At 35.8% G+C, this 18,050-nt stretch overlaps 5 protein-coding genes across 13 annotated transcripts; 1 reads left to right on the top strand and 4 right to left on the bottom strand.

Annotated features, from left to right (window-relative positions):
- Nucleotides 1,112–5,735, bottom strand: LOC18603386 (putative E3 ubiquitin-protein ligase RF298). 4 transcript variants are annotated; one of them, XM_018119965.1, is made up of 4 exons: nt 5,604–5,730; nt 5,287–5,332; nt 2,908–5,053; nt 1,112–1,847 (listed from the first exon to the last, which is right to left on the bottom strand). In XM_018119965.1, the coding sequence occupies exons 3-4, from the start codon at nt 5,044–5,046 to the stop codon at nt 1,305–1,307; spliced, it is 2,682 nt and encodes an 893-aa protein (XP_017975454.1). In that variant the 5' UTR covers nt 5,047–5,053; nt 5,287–5,332; nt 5,604–5,730; the 3' UTR covers nt 1,112–1,304. The 4 variants fall into 4 exon arrangements, with proteins under 4 accessions (XP_017975454.1, XP_007035387.2, XP_007035384.2 ...); XM_007035322.2 differs by having other exon boundaries at nt 1,332–1,861; nt 5,604–5,734; XM_018119966.1 differs by lacking the exon at nt 1,112–1,847 and adding an exon at nt 2,601–2,785 and having other exon boundaries at nt 5,604–5,735.
- On the top strand, nt 7,551–8,248 carry LOC18603385. Its single transcript, XM_018119277.1, has 3 exons — nt 7,551–7,765; nt 7,867–7,912; nt 8,003–8,248. The coding sequence occupies exons 1-3, from the start codon at nt 7,625–7,627 to the stop codon at nt 8,056–8,058; spliced, it is 243 nt and encodes an 80-aa protein (XP_017974766.1). The 5' UTR covers nt 7,551–7,624; the 3' UTR covers nt 8,059–8,248.
- LOC18603384 lies at nt 8,929–10,828 on the bottom strand. Of its 5 annotated transcripts, none has more exons than XM_018119976.1 (5): nt 10,739–10,822; nt 10,438–10,603; nt 9,713–10,124; nt 9,378–9,440; nt 8,929–9,307 (listed from the first exon to the last, which is right to left on the bottom strand). In XM_018119976.1, the coding sequence occupies exons 1-4, from the start codon at nt 10,817–10,819 to the stop codon at nt 9,401–9,403; spliced, it is 699 nt and encodes a 232-aa protein (XP_017975465.1). In that variant the 5' UTR covers nt 10,820–10,822; the 3' UTR covers nt 8,929–9,307; nt 9,378–9,400. The 5 variants fall into 5 exon arrangements, 2 of the variants coding, with proteins under 2 accessions (XP_017975465.1, XP_017975464.1); XR_001927639.1 differs by having other exon boundaries at nt 8,930–9,264; nt 9,713–10,134; nt 10,252–10,603; nt 10,739–10,828; XR_001927638.1 differs by having other exon boundaries at nt 8,931–9,264; nt 9,713–10,281; nt 10,739–10,828.
- Nucleotides 11,543–15,373, bottom strand: LOC18603383 (F-box protein At3g07870). 2 transcript variants are annotated; one of them, XM_018119973.1, is made up of 3 exons: nt 13,106–15,373; nt 12,297–12,432; nt 11,543–12,202 (listed from the first exon to the last, which is right to left on the bottom strand). In XM_018119973.1, exons 1-3 carry the CDS (start codon nt 14,299–14,301, stop codon nt 12,104–12,106), a joined length of 1,431 nt encoding a protein of 476 aa, XP_017975462.1. In that variant the 5' UTR covers nt 14,302–15,373; the 3' UTR covers nt 11,543–12,103. The 2 variants fall into 2 exon arrangements, with proteins under 2 accessions (XP_017975462.1, XP_017975463.1); XM_018119974.1 differs by having other exon boundaries at nt 12,121–12,214.
- On the bottom strand, nt 15,722–17,590 carry LOC18603382 (peptide methionine sulfoxide reductase B5). The gene is made up of 3 exons (XM_007035316.2): nt 17,313–17,590; nt 16,140–16,296; nt 15,722–16,026 (listed from the first exon to the last, which is right to left on the bottom strand). Exons 1-3 carry the CDS (start codon nt 17,408–17,410, stop codon nt 15,841–15,843), a joined length of 441 nt encoding a protein of 146 aa, XP_007035378.1. The 5' UTR covers nt 17,411–17,590; the 3' UTR covers nt 15,722–15,840.

Below are 18,050 nucleotides of genomic sequence, written 5' to 3'. Positions count from 1 at the left end.
CTCTCTCCTGCCTTATCCTTCCAAATATATATACCTATCAGCTCTCAACTCACTCTCACATATGTATGAATCATGGTGGTGATGGTGGTGATTATGATCCAATCAAACTCCTTGGAGTCACACCAATTGCTATCATGGAAGCCTTTTATGGACGTAATCAAGTTAATACAATAAAAACCTAACTCAGACTCAAAAAATAATCGATCAGATTAAGTGCTAAGTTAATCTGTCTTTTTGCTCAAAGAATTAAGTTCAAATCTCTCATTTCCCAAATCAAAATATAACTTAGAATATCATAAATCCTTGGAGCTTGTTAGACCTTAGATTAACACCTTCTCTAGACCTCTCCTGCCTCCAAACTCCAATGGATGAAAGAGAGAACAGCATAATGACCATGCTGCTTCTAACCCGAGAAATCGGAATGACAAAAGGTAGACATAAAGAAGAAGAGGAAGAAGAAGAAAAGGAAAGCATGAAAGTCCATGCTGTCAATGTCTGAATGTAAACAAATATAACAGAACTTTCTTTTCCTTATAAACGGAGGGAAAGGGAAAATAAGACAAAGCAGCCCTTGTTAGTTGTTACAGTGGAAACTGTGAAAACTAGAGTCAGTCTCTTGGCAAGACATGACACTTGATAAAGCAGCAAATTGCTAAAAGTTAATATTGACAAGAGCAATGGAAGGAGACTCATAATGTTAGGAAATGCAAAATAAAAGCACAACTCTATATATGAACTACTAATGTGAAATGCCTCTAGTTAAAGAGCTGGTTGTCTATCGAGAAACATAGGGTTTAGAAGGCATATAAGGAAGGAAACATATAAAGAAAGAAATAATTTGCACCCGAGTATTTAGTTTATTGGTTGGTGCATGATCCCCTGCCTAGAGAGCAGAGTTCGAATTCTCCCTCCCCCAATTATAAAAAAAAAAATGCAATATGTAATTAACTTCAGGTGCAGCTTGAAAGTTGCTTTATTGTTCATCAATTGATAGTGAATATCATACGGGTTTAACCTGTATCTCGGTAGTCAGAGCTACCCCTTAGAAAGTATTCCAGTAAATACTAAAGAAACTCACAGAGAATCACATACTTTAGACCTGCCTTCTGTCTAGCTTAGTATGTTAAACTAATTAACTCTTATAACCACTTGAAATAAGGGGGAAAACAAAATGAAGCATCATCTTGCACCGTAATGCAACTTAAATGTCTCAACTCTCAAAAGGTGCAACTCAAATGCATTATTCAATTCAAAGGAGTCCCACAAACATTATTCAGAACACTCAACTCACTTCAAGATTAAAATTAAGAGCGAGCATAACGTACAGGAATACGCCGCTGGATGGGACTCCTACAAGAAGGACAGTCCTTCATCCCTTGTTTCTCATGGAGCTCATTGCATGTAGTACAAACAACCTGATGAGCACATGGGATAAAAACCACAGACATCTCCTCTGACAGGCACATCACACACTCACGTTCACGTTTCACACCTCCTCTTCCTGAGAAGTCTTGGAAATCTGTCACAACTTCTGAGATAAAAGGGGTTTGAGACTCCTTTTGAGCCATGCCATATTTGCTGTCTATAAATCTGCCCACATAGCTTCCATCAATGCCCCTTCGAAGTGCAGCAATTTTGGAAGAGTCTGTCTTCAGTCTCAATTGAGAGATTTCCTTTTCAAGTTTCTGAATATCCTCTTTGTACTTCTGCAAACTGGTTTCTGCTTTTGACTTAATCATTAACTCCTTTGATTTTGCTGAAGCCTCAATTTGTTCTCTTTCCTTTCTTATTGAACTAGCCTGAGTAAGTACTTCTTCCTTTGCCTTCTCTTCCTGTTGCCATCTAGCCTGAGATAGTTTTCCTTTCCAATGAGAACAGGGCAATAGCATAAGCCATAATTACAAGAAACACCTACTCAGACAAGCAAGGGATCCCTTTGTTTTTTAACAAACTAGCAGCGTACCTTCAAAGTCCTGACATAATTGTGGCTTGAAACCATACATTTGATATGTTATATCCAGTCAGTTAGAAAACAAATAAAAAAACTCTCGGAAGCAGCTTGAAAAATTGTGGAAATATGTGTAAGGTGAAGTGAATATGCTATAGGACAACTCCACACCCAAATGCTAGGGCATAATATGAAATCAGAGCTAGGATGTAGTGACTACTACTTTCTGTCCAATTTTCTTCCGAAAATTTGGAAACAAAAAAAAAGGTAGTAATAAATAGTTGGAAACGTGTATAACTTAAAACATAAAGTATAGAATTGGCCCACGAATGTGAAGATATATTGGCAACCTATACTCTTCTGGCATGTAATAGAATGGACAATCTGAAAATACCCAGACTCCTTTTCTTTGCATTTGCATTACCTTTTACTAGCCAAAACAGATCTTTTGTGCACATTAGATGCACAAGAACCCTTTACATGCATTTACCATATTCGTTTGCCATCTCAAAGGAGTATCCCAATTGTGTCTGCCACACTTATTTGATGTGAATGTCACACCAACTACATGGAATACATGACACCTAGAGAATGCCATGCAAAAGTTTTAGATTCAACACTTCCAATTTGGGGACTCCAGAATTGGTGTCAATTCATTAAAACACTTTTCACAATCCCATCTATGAACTACCTCTCTGGAGCAGTTTGGCAACTTCTTTTGACCATTCAAAATATGCAAGATGTCAAAACATTACAATGTGAGGATGATTCTCAGAAATCTGACTTGTCTACATCAAGTATCGGATGCTTTCCTCACCATGTCTCATGTTTACAAAGCTGCTGGTAGAAATTTATTATAAATTTATAGTATATCAAGGATTACCTCTTGTTTCTACGAGGAGAAAATTGGGGGAGAGAAAGAAGAGATAAAGAAATGCTTGGAAATTAAACTTACATACCTCAAGCTGTTCTTGGAGAACTTTAGCCTGCTGTAGTTCCTGCAACCGCTGGGCAACCTTACGCTTTTCAGTCATGAGCTCTTCCTGGAAAAAGGTTTTCTGCTTCTCCCAAGACTGAACTTTCATTAGTGTTTTTTTCTCTCTCTTCGACACCTCCTGACAGCTAGCTGCAGACTCAGCTGCACGTAATTTTGCAGCCTCCATCTCCTGCCGTAGTGCTGCATTTTCCACCTCAAGCCTGCGCACAGTAGCATTAGCACCATCCACCTGCCCACTAGCCTTACTCAAAGCACTCTCCATCTCAACAAGCTTCTTCAAAGTGTTATCCTCCAAAGTTGATTTCTCTTTCTTGAGCCGTTCAACTTCTTCTTTCTCTTGCCTCAAAGTCTTAAGTTCAGCTTTGTCCTTACTTAGTCGACGAGCAGCTTGCATAACCTTTTGATTGGCCCATTCTGTCCATTCCTGGAGCTGATTTTGCAGTTCCCGCACCCTAGGGACCAGCTTCAGAATCATCTCATCCTTCTTATCCTGAGGGACCCACTGCCCCAGGGATTTATCATATGGCATCCCAGCATAGCTCAAATTAGCAGACTCACAATGAGAAACAGGAGGCACTACAATTGAGTTGCTTTTGGTGGGCAGTGAGAGCGAAAGCTCAGTATCAGCAGTTGATAATGCAGGTGGGTTATTGATAGGTAGTAACGCAGGTGGCATGTTTACTTGGGGTGAAGTGGTTGCTATATTGGTCTTAGGCAATGCAGAAATATTATTACCATTATCTAAGCAAAATGTTGCAGAAGAAGAGGGTCCCGAATTGACAGAAAGATTGTGACTCCCATTATCTTGAGGGATATCAGCTCCCATTGCCTTAATTTTCAAGGATGCATTTTTTATATTGACAGCTGCAGAGTCAGAGACAGATTTTAGTTTCTTGTCCAATATTAAACCTCCCAAACCACTCAGTTTAGCTCTCGATGACCCTCTAGTTCCATATGTCCTGTAGTTTTTCTCCAGATGAAGTGACTTCTGCCGAAGAATGTATTCCCTCTTGGTAGAGTGAATCTTTCTACTCCCCACAAACTTTTCTTCCTGTGTTGAAGACTGAGATGTTCCTGCTGCACAGAAAGTTTTATCTGCACTATCAGAAATGGAGCTTGTTCCCTCTTTCTCTGAGACTATACCACTTAGAACAAGGGAATTCTTAGATTTTGTTGTGCTATTGACTCCCATAGATGGTGCCTTTGGAAGAGAACTATGAGAACAAGGAATGCAAGGAACAGGTTTACAAGGATTAGGAAAATTCATATCAGAACTTTTAGCTTCTGTCTTCAACAGGTTAGAAGTAGAAGAACTCCCATTGGAAGCTTCGTCGCCAACAAAACCACTCAATGGGTCACCATCCATAGCACAAGCATGCGATACATTCATGTCACAAATCAACAAGCACCACATTGCATCCCCAGTGCTGAAGAAAGGCCGAACCTCTCGAAGAACACAAACCAGTTCTGCTAATATATACTTTTCCAGCTGCTGTAGATCCTCAAAACAGTGGTCCCTGGAAGAGTTGATGTCTTGGCCACTTCTAAGAAATGCTAAGGTATTATCCACTATATTTGAAACAGTATCTTTACAACCATAACAAAGGCCAGACCTCAAGACTGCCTTAGTAGCAATTTCTTCTGTGTAACCACAAGCAACAATTTTCTTTATTGCACTCTTGAATATTGCATCCAAATTGCTTAAAACAAGTTCTTCTAGCTGAGATTCTGTGAGATCACTCCAATCAGCATCTTGATATTCATCTGCTTCTATTTCCTCTCTAGGCTGGCTTGGCCCAACCTCAGAAGAACCTACCATGCTGGACAATCCCAGGTCAAGTTTTAATCCATCTGAATGATCTTGGTTAACACCGCACAAGTCACATGCACTAGCTTGACCATGGACTGGGGTGATTTCAAACTTCTCAGCACAAAATTCATAACTTGGATACTCATTTTGAGGTGAAGGTATAATCTTATTTGGATCGCCTAAAGGCGGATCAGCCCGGAACTTTCTCTTATTCCTGCTACCTTTTTCTTGAATTGATATCAAGGGAGACACTTGACTACTACTACTACCGTTAAGAACCATTGATGCCATTTTCAAGCTGCATCCAGAAAAACCAACAATCCAATTACATTTATCAAACTATCTATCAATCCTCAATGCAAAAACTAAACTATCCAATGACCCATTTCACCAAACCCAACAAAAAATATAATATGCACTACAAAATCCAACTTAATCAGCTCATTAGATCATACACTATCAAACTAGACATAGTAATAATATCAAATTACACATTCAAACCAAAAAAATAAAAAAGGATAACAACCGTACCTTTATATCTCAAGTATCAAAATTAAAATCACCAAAAATCAAAATTCTGCAACAAAAGAAAAAAGCAATCAATTAAAAAAAAAAAGGAAGACTACCGGATTCTAGAATTAATCAATGCATTAGCAAATTACCCACTAAGTAAAACTGCAAAATTTTTATTCTATCTATCAATTTTTAATATATAATCCAAAATTAAAAATAAGCCAACAGATCAAGAAAAAAAATCCAAAAAAAAAAAATCGATTGAGTAACTACTGAGGCAACAAAAGATCCTTTTATTTGATTTATGATTTGATTTCGGTAATCGAAATACATACCCGGATTATAAAACTTATTTGTTGAAGCAAAAATCAAAGGTAAGACGAATCTCAGACCATCGGTGAAAGGTAAGAGAATACATATATATAGAAAAGAAGCAACTCTTCTCTTTTTTTTTTTTTTAAGTTTTTTGGGTTTATTTTCTTTTAATTTATTTTACCTGCATTGAAGGTCTCTCTGTCACTCTCTAGATAAATAATTTTGGTTTGGACAATTTTTTTTTTTTTTTGTCTGTGGAACCATGGTTGGCAATTTCGCTGTCCTAATCTAACCATGGTTAAGGAAAATTACACCTGATTTAGATTTTTATTCATTTTTTAAAAAAATAAAATGGAATTAAAAAATATCATTCATTTATTTTTACAAAGAATTTTGAAAAGTACAAATAAATTTATTATTTTAAATTGTTTTAACATCATATTAAGTTAAATTTAAGGTAAAATATTCGTACTTATTAAGTTTTAATCAAAATTTTAAACAAATTTATTAATTTTAAAATAAACACTCTATTTTAATAGTATAAATATTGTTAACAAAAAATATAAAAAAACAAAAATATTTTTTTATTAATTTAAAAAATTATTATTATTTTAAAAAAAAATGGATCGATGCTTCCCACCGGCCTGTGCTCCCCAAATGGGGAGCTTTTTTTTTAATAAATAAAAAATCAATTAAGGGAAAATTATCTTTGTATCATTATCCTGTCATTAATTTGATAAAAACACGGTTAATTTAACTGTCCAGTAAAAAATATTTTTTTAAATAAAGTATCTGTTTTAAAAACTAATAGATTTATATGTAATTTTGATAAAAAAAATTAATACGTAAGGGTATTTTATCCTTAAATGTAACATTTATGATCAAAATTTTTTTTGTTATTAATTGTTTTGCCTAATTTATGGAAGGAATTCAATAAAGGTAGGCTAAACATAAATTTTATAAACTTATATTTAAAAAAAAGTTGTTGAATTATTTTACTTATTGAACATAAAAAAATTATTTTTAAATTTGTGTATCACACAAATCCTTAATTTTAATAAAATTTTAAAATAATAATATTTTAAAAATATTATAAACTATTTATAAATTTTAAATAAATTTTTATACTTATATCACATTATTAATTATCACTAATCAAAACATTATTCATCATTTTTATATCAACATGACGTTAATGTGATATTGAGATGATGCGTGAAAATACTATATCAGCTGTTATATTACTATTTATTATGATATACAAATATGTCACGACAACATCATGTGATATAAAAATAGCATGTGATGTTTTGACTGACGACAGTTAATCAATTGTTAATCATAAAGTCTTATTTGATTTAAAATAAAAATATCAACTTAATTAAATATAATAAAAAGTTAAAAACTTATTTAAAAATTTTTTAATATTTGAAATTTTTTTTTTACGTATTATGATAGTTGATACTTTTTGCTCATGTGATATATAACATGTCTTAATAACCTTAATTAAGACATGAACAGATAATAACAATTAACATTAAAGTTGTAACGATTTTAGATATAAGTATCATGACTTTTCAACGTGAATATTTGGTGCATGATCCTTTATTTAGAGACTAAAATTTGAATATTATTTTCTTAATTAAAAAAAGGGATCATGACTCTCTAAAATTTTCAATGTTTTGTATTGTAGTTAAGTTGAAAAACACAAAAGCTTTGAAAATTTGGAACTTGAAACTTCTTATAAAGAAAATTGAGTTTTAATTGATTGACGTGATGATTTCAACAAACCATTTACACATTGTCTTAATTTTAAATTGAGCATTATTTTTATATTAAAAATTATTAATAATTTAAAAACTTTTGAGTTAATGTTATATATATAATATAAACTTGATTTTTTATTAGAATTTATTAATTGTTTTTTTTCTTTTTTCAATTAAAAACGGTTTAAGCCTAATGGTTTTGACCGAAGACCAAAAAGAGCTAAACCACACGCTACAACAACCCCACACCACCCCCCCGCACCCCCCAAAAAAAAATGGACCAAGAAGCGCCACCGCCAAAATCTCCGCCCCTGTCTCAACCGCAGCAAGCGGCGCTCCACCAAGACGACGCCACTGACGACGATGAGAATGTGAAGCAGCTCGAGGAATGCTCTGCTCCCTACTTGTCCCTGCAAGTAAATAAAATATTCTCTTTTTTTTTTTTGGTTCTTTAAACCACTCTAAAACCCTAGTTTAAACCCTTTTTTTGTTAAATTTTCACTGCATATGTTTGCAGGATTGTCTTGTTAACAGCAACAGGAATTGGAAGTCTTGTCAAATGGGTATGCTTTAAACTCCTTCATTTTCTTGTTGCTGGTAATAAACCCAGTTGGAAAACTTGGCTCCTTGACCAAGTTTCTGTTTTTTGACAGAGGTTCAAGCTTTGAAGGCATGCAACGAGAGGAGGAAGAATAGCAAAGGGAAGTGAAATTTTTTGCTGTAAGATTGAGGAAAATTGCTTCACAAGTTCACAAATTCTGAGCAAAGTTTTGATTTTTGTTGTTGATTGGGCTGAGAAATGTAATGCAACAGCTATTAATGGACTCCATGTTTCTTTGATCTTGACAAGTACTTTGTAGAAGATATCTTATGAGAATTTATCCTATTGTTCTACCAAATCTTAACTTGTCAATCTGCATTTGCATTTTGGCCTTCATAGAAAATGTATTACTTTAGCAACTGGGTGAATAGAATCCTTCATAAACTACAAAAAAACTCCTCAGGGGAATTTCTCTGTTGGTACTGGGAGCCTGTAATCTTTGATAACATGATTTTTACTGCAAATATGTTCTCAGTTCCTCCTTGACTCTTGGTTTAGCTTAACCAACAACATGAAATGAAATAATTAACTTATAGATTCTAGAATGAAATGAATCAGAATAGAAACATAGGACCTCTCTGCCTGGTGACATTACTGCCTGCCATCCTTACTGTCCCTTTAAAAATAATCTTTATTTAATCAGAATTAAATATAATCTTGCTCTGAAGTATAATGCAGAAAGCTTAAAATACCAAAAATACTTTTAATTTTATGAGAAAAACAAAATTTAAAAGTTGAGAGTAATTGTTTAACAAAGTAGCACAATGGGCTGGTTTTCCTTTCATAAGGGAGAAGTTACAACAATGGAACAGGAAATCATATCCACTTCTCCAGGATGGAGAAAGAAGAACCCAGGTAAACTTTAGGTTGTTGTAATGGGCATAGTTAACATCTAACCTAGAAAGATGTTGTGGGGGAAAAGGAAAAATGAATTTCATCATTCAACATAGTTCAAAAATAAAAAGAGCTTGATGAATAGAAGTTGCAGCATCTAATAGCTGCTTTAAAAATTAAAATGAAAGTTTCCAGTCATATCAAAAGAACAATGTAATTATAACTTTATCTGCATTTTTGGTCTTCACAGAAACGGTGTTACTTACTATAATTAACAATGTAATGAAGGTAAATCAAAACATCAACAAAACCCTTCATATAAACTTAATAGGGTAAATGAAGATTTCTCAAAAATGGAACTTCACAACGGGATTGCTCTGTTTGTTCTCCAAGACTTTCACTTTGATATCACAGCTTTAACTGCCCGTAGCTAACCGCTAAAAGGATGCTAAGTTCCCTTCCCTTGAGTCCTTGACTTGGCTGAAAGGTTGTCATTCCATGATTGCGAAATTGCAACCAACAACTGGGTAAAGGAAATTATCAACTTATAGATCCTAGTATGAACAAATCAGAGTATAACAAAGGAAACTCACAGTGACTTTTACAGAAGACCTTGTCAAAAGCAGGTGCTGCCATCCTTCCCACTGCTTCTCTTCCTGGATAATATCAAAGTGTCATGCCAGTCATTCAAGAGGTGCACAATTTGCAAAGGGGTGATCTAAGAAGCATGAACTGACAATGTTTGGTGTAAATTCAACCCTGTTTACCCTGTTTCAAATTCATACTTCTACACACAACTTATTAAAGGACATGATTTTTAACACAAATAGTCAAATCCTTGTACCAAGAAGACTTATGATTGAGTTCGAAAGGAATATAAAGATGCATCCAATATACACTAACAGATGCAAGGATTATAGTAGGATACCTTGATATCTGTTCTCCTTTAGCAAAATCATCCAGTGAAACAAAGCATGGGGTGTATCCAATTGTGGTGAATTCTCCCATGGTTCGAAAAATTCTAGTGTCTCGAAGGCTTCCTTTTTCCAGATTGTAGCAAACTACAAACTCATCATTGAAGGAAATCAGGATTTCCCCATTCTTCAAAAAGATTAGTGGATAATAGTAGTCAGTCTTGCAGTCAGTCACATAAGGATTTATTCGAAACTGTGTAGTCCAGGATTCCTTGACACCATAGTCCTTCGTAACGCAAATTTCTAATTCCCAAGCACCGTTGGCACGATAACAACATGCAGATAGACAGCCATCAAACACCCCCAACCTCAAACGATCGAATGAAAGCATGTCTAATTTGAATTGAGGCGGTGCAGGAACTTCTCCTAACAGGTCCTTCTCAAAGTCAAAACAAGTAATTGCACCATAACAACAAACAGCAAGGTTATTTTCAGTAGCCCAATGAAGAGTTTCATGCAAGAAAGTGTTAAAAACTCAAGGAACTAATTTCACCAAGTGCATTTCCAATGCTTCTCCATGATCCTGTACCCAGAGTGTATATTTCAGCCTCTAGTAGATACGGCAGCACTTTAAAAGTATGTAACACCTTGAATTCATTAGTTCTGACATTGAAGCCTAAAGCAAAAGATTTATTATATCTCCCATAATCATCAGGCACCGGAATAGTAATGTACTCACCTAAAACTGGGTTGCATACATAGATTGATCCCTCTTGAACCCCGGATAGGCAAACCAACCCATTGCAAGAATTGACAAGGTCACATTCATAGTTCTGTAAGTCAAATTGTTTTGCGAAATTCATGTTCTCGAACCAGAAGCGGTTTGTGCCAGAATCCTCTACCACCTGGGATAAATGCAATATCCTCGGTTGGCGCTTATGCGGTTTCTTTTTATCAAGATGCAAATGGGTGATATTGAAAGGTGAAGTTTGGCAAACTGTGGATCAGAAATTATACGAAACCAAGTTTTGCAGACGCACCTGCATTTGCCGAGGGCCTTTACAGGAAGCCTTAAGAATATCTCCACGATGATACTCGATGGGAAATCTGTCAACTGCCATTCTGTTTCTTCTTTTTCAACCCTCTTTGGGGACCCCGATCCTCTTTTTATCTTTTCGCCATCCATGAAAATTTTTTTTGCCCACTACTATTTTTCCCACTTTTTTCTTTGATGAATTTAAGCTTTTAAGGAGGGAAGAGGTAGGAGAGAACTGTTCCTAGGTAAGCCTCAGTTATGGGGTTGAAAGGTGAACTTGGTAGCGGGATTGTGGGCGGGCTCTAGATGCAGGGCTACCTTTGATGGGCTATTTGGCATATATGGGCTTCATAAAATTGTTTACCCAAGAATTTTTTGCAATAATTTTTAACAAATTCAACTTATTTTATGAACCCTAGTTCAAAATTATCTTTGTTGCTTTTAATGAAATATGGCTGAATTAATCTAATTTGACAAATGAAGGTTTTTTTTTTTTTTGAAATGGGATTTTGATGAGGAATATTCATGGAAAGAAACTCAAAAATAACATTGATAAGTATTCTAAATTCTGATTCTTTCATGAGGCAGCTGCACTTCTTTCCAAAGACTAACAAGAGCTAATTGTCAGACTTTTTTATGTTTGAGATTTTATTTGTTTTAGTTAACCAAGGTCAAGAGGAAGAGCCTTTACATGCATTTATCAGTAAGATGTACTAGTAGCTTTATGTTTCAGGTTCCAGGTTCCAACCTGAATTCATACCAGCAGAATGTTGCTGAACTGCTGATAAAGTTTCTCAAAGAATAAAACTACCATAATCTCCATTGAAGGTCGAAATTCACAAATGGCTACTTCAATCTAATTAACCATTAAAATGATCCTCGGATAAACAAGGGTTGATTGTCAAGTGCCCTGACTTTCTTCAGGTGAGAGGATTCAGCTGCAGGTGGAAGATTGATTGGCATCCCCTATTTCTCTTTTGAATGGTAGCAAATGGATGCCACATCTTAAATGACTTGAATGCCATGAATGCTCTCCCTAGTTTCTAAGCTACAATGGTCAATGGCCCTGAAAGGTCTGTTTCTGGGGATATAAGAGGACTGAAAATATTACTTCAAGGCCTGAAAACTGGGCAGTTCTCTATTTATTTTGGAAGCATATCTACTCTTCTATTAGCATACTAATCTTTCCCTCCTTCAACAGGAAGATGTCTCGATATTTACAAGCACCAACAGCAGTAACAGCCGATTTAGTAATACATCGCAAATCGGGCATAGTGTTCAATGCCGGAACTCATAATAAAAATTCCAAAGGACTTAGTTGATACCATAGTCAAAATGGCTCCTCATTTATTAATTACCATTTTCCTCTTCATAGACTCCCTAGGGTCAGAAAAGATTTCAAAGGAGCAGCTTGGTGTTTGTCACAAGCTGTACATATGATCTCCGAGTTTCTTGCACATAAATCTTCCTGAAAATTTTACTTTTTATGTTTCATTAAATCACAACCAATGCATATTAAATGTGAGACTCATATAAAAATTCAAGGAAACAATATAACTTACAGGGTAATTTACAGCTCCACAGGGAGCACCAAAAGCTGGAAAACTATAGCCAGGGTTAATGAGTGGTGCTCCACAGCCAGCACAATCTTGGAATTCTTCTGTACAGAGCTTTTCGTATTCTCTGGTGCCTTGGATCCTATATATTAATAACATTTTAGCTTATTAATTAACCATGTAATATGGGGAATAGAACCATATGGATTTGTACGTGGAAGAAAATCAATTAGAACAAGTGTCCAGAAAAAAACAGACAAGGTTCATGTCTCAATCTAACATCTCAAGCATCAAGCAAGCATGTGTTAAATTATCCAGAAACTGCATTTTATAAATAAACCACTAGCTTCAAATGGCTAAAGCTCTGTCTATCACTAAAATGGCATGAAAGGCATTTTCTTCAGACCAGCAGTTTTAATATTATGTCAACAACCAAAGATATAGTCAAGCAGCAGGTGATGAAAGAAAATTCCCAAATCACTGTAATCCTAGTACTAAAGTGCATTGCTATGTTGAGTTTAGTTGTATATGATGCAAACTTCATGGTATGTATTCTTGAATCAACAGAACTCTGCATCATGAAATATACTATAGCACCAAGGAAACAAATCAATCAACTTCTGAGAAGAAAATATCTATTGCCACTCATTTGAAACAAAGCAAATGCATGAGCATTTCATACCGGCGAAAAAAAAAGTCCAATTTCAAGACATCTATCTCACCAAAATCATTAGCTGAAGTCTAAGCTATCAGTTCTTTGGCTGAAATTCTAAATTGATGAAGCATATGCCAATTTCAGGCTTGTATTATAGTACCTTGAAATTTGCTCTCCTTTTGCAACATTGTAAAGAGAAACAAAGCAAGGGATGTAAGCAATTGCATCAAACTGTGAGCGAGTCCGGAAAAATTTAGTTCCTCGAAGATTTCTCCTCTTCTGATTGTAACAAACTACTGCATCATTATTGTACAACATCAAGATTTCTCCATTGTTCAAAACAACCATTGGTTCATAGAAGTCCCAGCTGCCTTGCTTTGGGTACAAATTTTCAATAACAAACTGTTTGGTCCAAGACTCCTTGACACCATACTCCTTCATAACCCAAATGTCAAATCGTATCGAATTTGTGAAGTAAATTATAAACAGACAACCTCCTAGCACTCCAATCCTGGCGTAATTTGTAAATTTCTTATCCTCTTCACGAAAATGATCAGGTGGGGGAAGTGTCCCAAACTGCTCAGTCTCAAAGTCAAAAGAATGTATAAATTCACTACCATTTGGAGTACAAGGAAACCAGTGAAGAGTTCCATTCAAAAAAGCATTGAAAGGTAAAGCAACAGTGTCAGTAGGTGCATTTCCAATGCTTCTCCATGAACCAGTCCCAATGGTGTATATCTCAGCCACTACATGACGTTCAGCCGATTCGATTGCTGGATAATAGCTTTGCAAAACTTTGTATTGATTAGTCACAGCTGAATAACCAAGTCCCCAGAAAGTACCTCTATGCCTACCCTTATAAGGTGGTTGAATTGTGATAAATTCACCCAAAATTGGGTTACAAACATAAAAGGAAGAATCTTTTTCAGCTCCAACTAAACAAAGCAAGCCATTGCATGCATTCATATGAGAAATATCGCAAGTGGGTACGTTTGATTTGGGAGTGAAGTTCATTTTCATGACCTGGCAATTTGCAACATCGGCTTCAACTTGGGCTAACTGGAGCCTCTTCGAAGCATTTTGGAGTGGCATGGTTTTGATTAAAATGCAAAGGGGTGATCTTGAAAGGTGGAGCCTTGCAAATTCAGGATCAGAAATGAAACAGAGGAATCTCTTGCAAACGCACCTGCAATGGAAAAGGGTGTTGATGGGAAGCCTTGAGAAAATGTCAAAGATTGTACGGCGTGGGAGTTGAAAGAAGTTGCAAGGATTGGCGGTTGGTTCATGTCCTACAACTCCTCCTCCGCCTTTGCTGCTGCTTGATGGATTGATCGCTGCTTTCTTTCTGCCCCTCATTTTTTTGAGACTCTGTTTTTGTTCTCGGACTTGAAATGGGTTTGAAAACTCTGAAATTTAAGACTTTATAAAGTAGAAAACTTGGAATGATTTAAATGGTAAAGGCTTCATTTTTATAATTGGGAAACTAAGAAAACCCTAATACAGGATTTTGGCGGGTATTTTTGCTGCTGTTTGTTCAATCTTTGTTTCTTTTTCCCTGAAATTTTTAATCTGTTGCAAGTAGGGGATTACTAGTTACACTGTCATCGACTTCAAAGTACTATCGCAGAGTTGCTTTGAGCACCACAAAACTTTGTCTTGTCCACTGGTCTTGATGTCAACTTGCAGAGTTGCATTGGTGTAGTACTGTGGTCGGTCTATTTCCATTGATGACGGCATACATCTAATTTCTTTACTCCATTACTGAAGCTATAACCCTTTTCCAAGGAATAGAAAAAACTTGACCCCGTATTTGCAAGTTTGCTCTCGTTTCAGTCCATTAGCCAAAACCAAAGGTCTGATATATACATTCAGAGCAAGGTTGATGTGATGAATTGGGACTAACGCCCTTTTTCGATGCTTGTGGAATGCTCAACTGCAATGGTGTTCTGCAGCAATTAGCTCTTTTAGTGCTTTGCCTTATAAAGCATCCAACGCTGGTTATGCTGAGAGCTATTCTAACCATCTCCCTTTTCTCACCTTCAATATATATATGTGTGTGTGTGTGTATACATATGTATATATCTAATCTATATTGCATGACAGGACGAAGACTGTTGTTGCCATCTTGATAGGATTTCGTTTCCCCCTGTGGACTTGTCTGTGCTAATCTCTAGTGATTGTCTTTCCACTTGGTAATTTGGTCGGGCTGTTTAGCCCCTTTGTTCTGAACAAGAAAAAAAAAATCACTGTCCTTCCTGGCAATCAGTTCCCATCTGTGTTCCACCCGTTCCCATGGCACAACCGCAACCGAGATGATACAGGCTCTGTGATTCCAAGACGATTTCACATAGTGCTATACACTTCTATCCTCCAAACCCCTCCAAATCAACCACAGCATTGTTCATGATGATCCAGAGAATAGAAACAGCCATCCAATCACATCTCATCGTATACAAGCTTAACAAATAACTTTCTACAATGTTCTGCACCCGAACATTTGACTCATTAGTTGGTGCATGATTCCCTGATTAAAAAGCAAAATTCGAATCCCCCTCCCCTAATTATAAAAAAAAAAAAATTTTTACAATGTTCTGTTATTCTCTTGTTAATGCACACAAAAGATGACTTGGGAATTGATAGGAATGGCACAAAATCATTTAATGTCAAACAGAGGCTCAAAAATAACCAAAATAGTCATGAGCACCAGACCATTTGGCTCATTAGTTGATGCATTCGAATCCCCTATCCTCAAGTCAAAAAAAAAAAAAACCCAAAATAATCATTAAGTCAGGAGGCTTTATTGGAAACCAGCACAATTAGTTTACAGTTTTCACACTCATAATTATACTCACCAATTTCATTTATTTGTTACAATTGTACACTTCAGCTTGTTCTTTATGCTGAAACAACTTTTTCCTCACAGGGAGGAGCAGAATTAGCAGGAACAAACTTGATCGCAACACTGTTGACACAGTGGCGTTCATCTGTTGGCACTGAGAACCCCTCCCCTTTAAAAACATGACCCAAGTGCCCCCCACAAGCTGCACAAGTAATCTCAGTTCTTCTCTCATCAGGATCAGGCTGCAAAATCGTTGTTTCCATGTTTAGGATCCAATCAAAGGCATAACACTAGCATGATACTAAGAGAGAGAGAAAAAGGGGGGATGGGGGATGAGAAAGAATTTGAAACTCACAGAGCGGTTTATGGCCCCAGGGAAACCCTCATAGAAAGCAGGCCAACCACAGCCAGAGTCAAATTTGGTTGTGGACTTGTAAAGCGGTTGCCCACAACCGGCACAATTATAAACCCCTTCATCAAAAAATTTGCCATATTCTCCAGTTCCTCGCATCCTGCACATCATCAACCTATGAGCACACCAGACCAAAGTATCTGATGCTACATGAATTTCATCAGGTTAGCACAAGAAAACTAGTAAGATTCCACGTTCACAAAAATCATAGTTTCATAATCATCAAGGAAACACTTTAACTTTCAGGACTTCGGAATTTGGAAATTTTATGTTTCAACAATGACATGAAGGAAGTGTGAGGTTCATGAAAGGGAAGAAGGTAAAAAACAAGGATTTCATCAATGCAAACCAGTGTCTCTAGACTTACATAAAATGCACAACTCTTTGTCATCACTTATAAATCAAGAACTTGCTACCAATTTTTGAGCTCTCTTTCCACAGTGATAAGTCAATACAGGAGACACAATCTCCAAAACATTATTAGGAAACAAAGACAAGTACCCCAGTGAGACCAGCAGCATGTGCAAAAGAAAGAAAGCCATTGACATTGACTTGCTAGAAACTCATTTTTCTAAGGGCATTGCCTACTATTTTCACATTACACAAATCCACCACTGCCATTCAAGTATATCAAATGTTACAAGAATCTGTAATCACCACTCTTCAAAATTAGACAGAGAACTTTTGGGGGAAAAAATCTTTCTTTTTCCCCAATTGAAATCCTTTTGTTAATCAAATATTCTCCCACCAGATACCAGCTTGGGACTTCTTCACAGTTTCTTCCCCATACCTCCTCCTTTTCATATTTTAAGACAACAAATGACCACAACAAGAGAACCAAAACCAACTTTTCAGGTGAAATTCTAAGATTTAGCATAAGAAATTACAAAAATCTAAAGCAATCAACATGTTCACAGTCCATCTGAAATTTCGAGACAAGGTCAACCCAATCAAATTGACCCCAAAAACACAAGCTTTCCCATCCAAAGAATTGTTTGATGGGACAAACAAAGATACCCAGATTCTAAAACATGTCAGAGATTCTAAAAACCAAACAACGAAGAAGGAAAAATAAACATGTACTAATGAGATTCAATGATGGGATTTTGTTTTTACTCGGTTCCTTTCTGGCGCAGAATCCGGAACTGCTCCGGAGACAGAATTGCCCGCCATTCTTCCTCTGTTTTCTGAACAGAACCTGATGATGCGCTCATGTTGACAGCCGCAGTTGCAAGTTCTAGTCTCGTACTACCACTTCTTTACCTAAAAAACCCACACGCGAATCTGCAACCGAAAAGAAGATATTTAAAATGAACCTGGACAGAAACTTCAATTAAGAGGGGAATTTCAGATTCATCCAGAATCATTGGGCATTAATATCTTTTAGACCCCTCATTTTGTCTTAAATTAGTGTTTTTCCCCTCCCAAATTTAATTATGAGTCTTTTTAATGCTTGAAAAAAAAATAAAATATTTCAATTTCATTTCAGATATTAAAAAGTTTAAAAATGTTGTATAAGTTAATCTTTGAAAAAAGAATATAATTATGTAACAAAGTTGTATCAGAATATACTTGAATAAAATCACATCGAATAGGTAAAAATTTTAAAAAAATTAATAAATATGAATATTACACATCCTATCAAATAAATTTTTTGACAAAAAGAATTATAAATTTTCCATAACAACACATAACCCAGATATGTTTAATTATAAATTTGTGTTAATAACAACATAGCTAAAGTTCTTGCCTTTTGTCTTTTCTCTTATTTGCTTTCAACAATAAGAGTTATTTCAAAAAATTGTAATTATAGTTCTAATGAATATTTACAAAGGGTGAGTGATTTATGAAATT

The sequence above is a fragment of the Theobroma cacao genome, chromosome 4, assembly GCF_000208745.1.
Source record: "Theobroma cacao cultivar B97-61/B2 chromosome 4, Criollo_cocoa_genome_V2, whole genome shotgun sequence".
NCBI lineage: Eukaryota > Viridiplantae > Streptophyta > Magnoliopsida > Malvales > Malvaceae > Theobroma > Theobroma cacao.
This window is presented reverse-complemented; position numbering and strand designations above follow the sequence as displayed.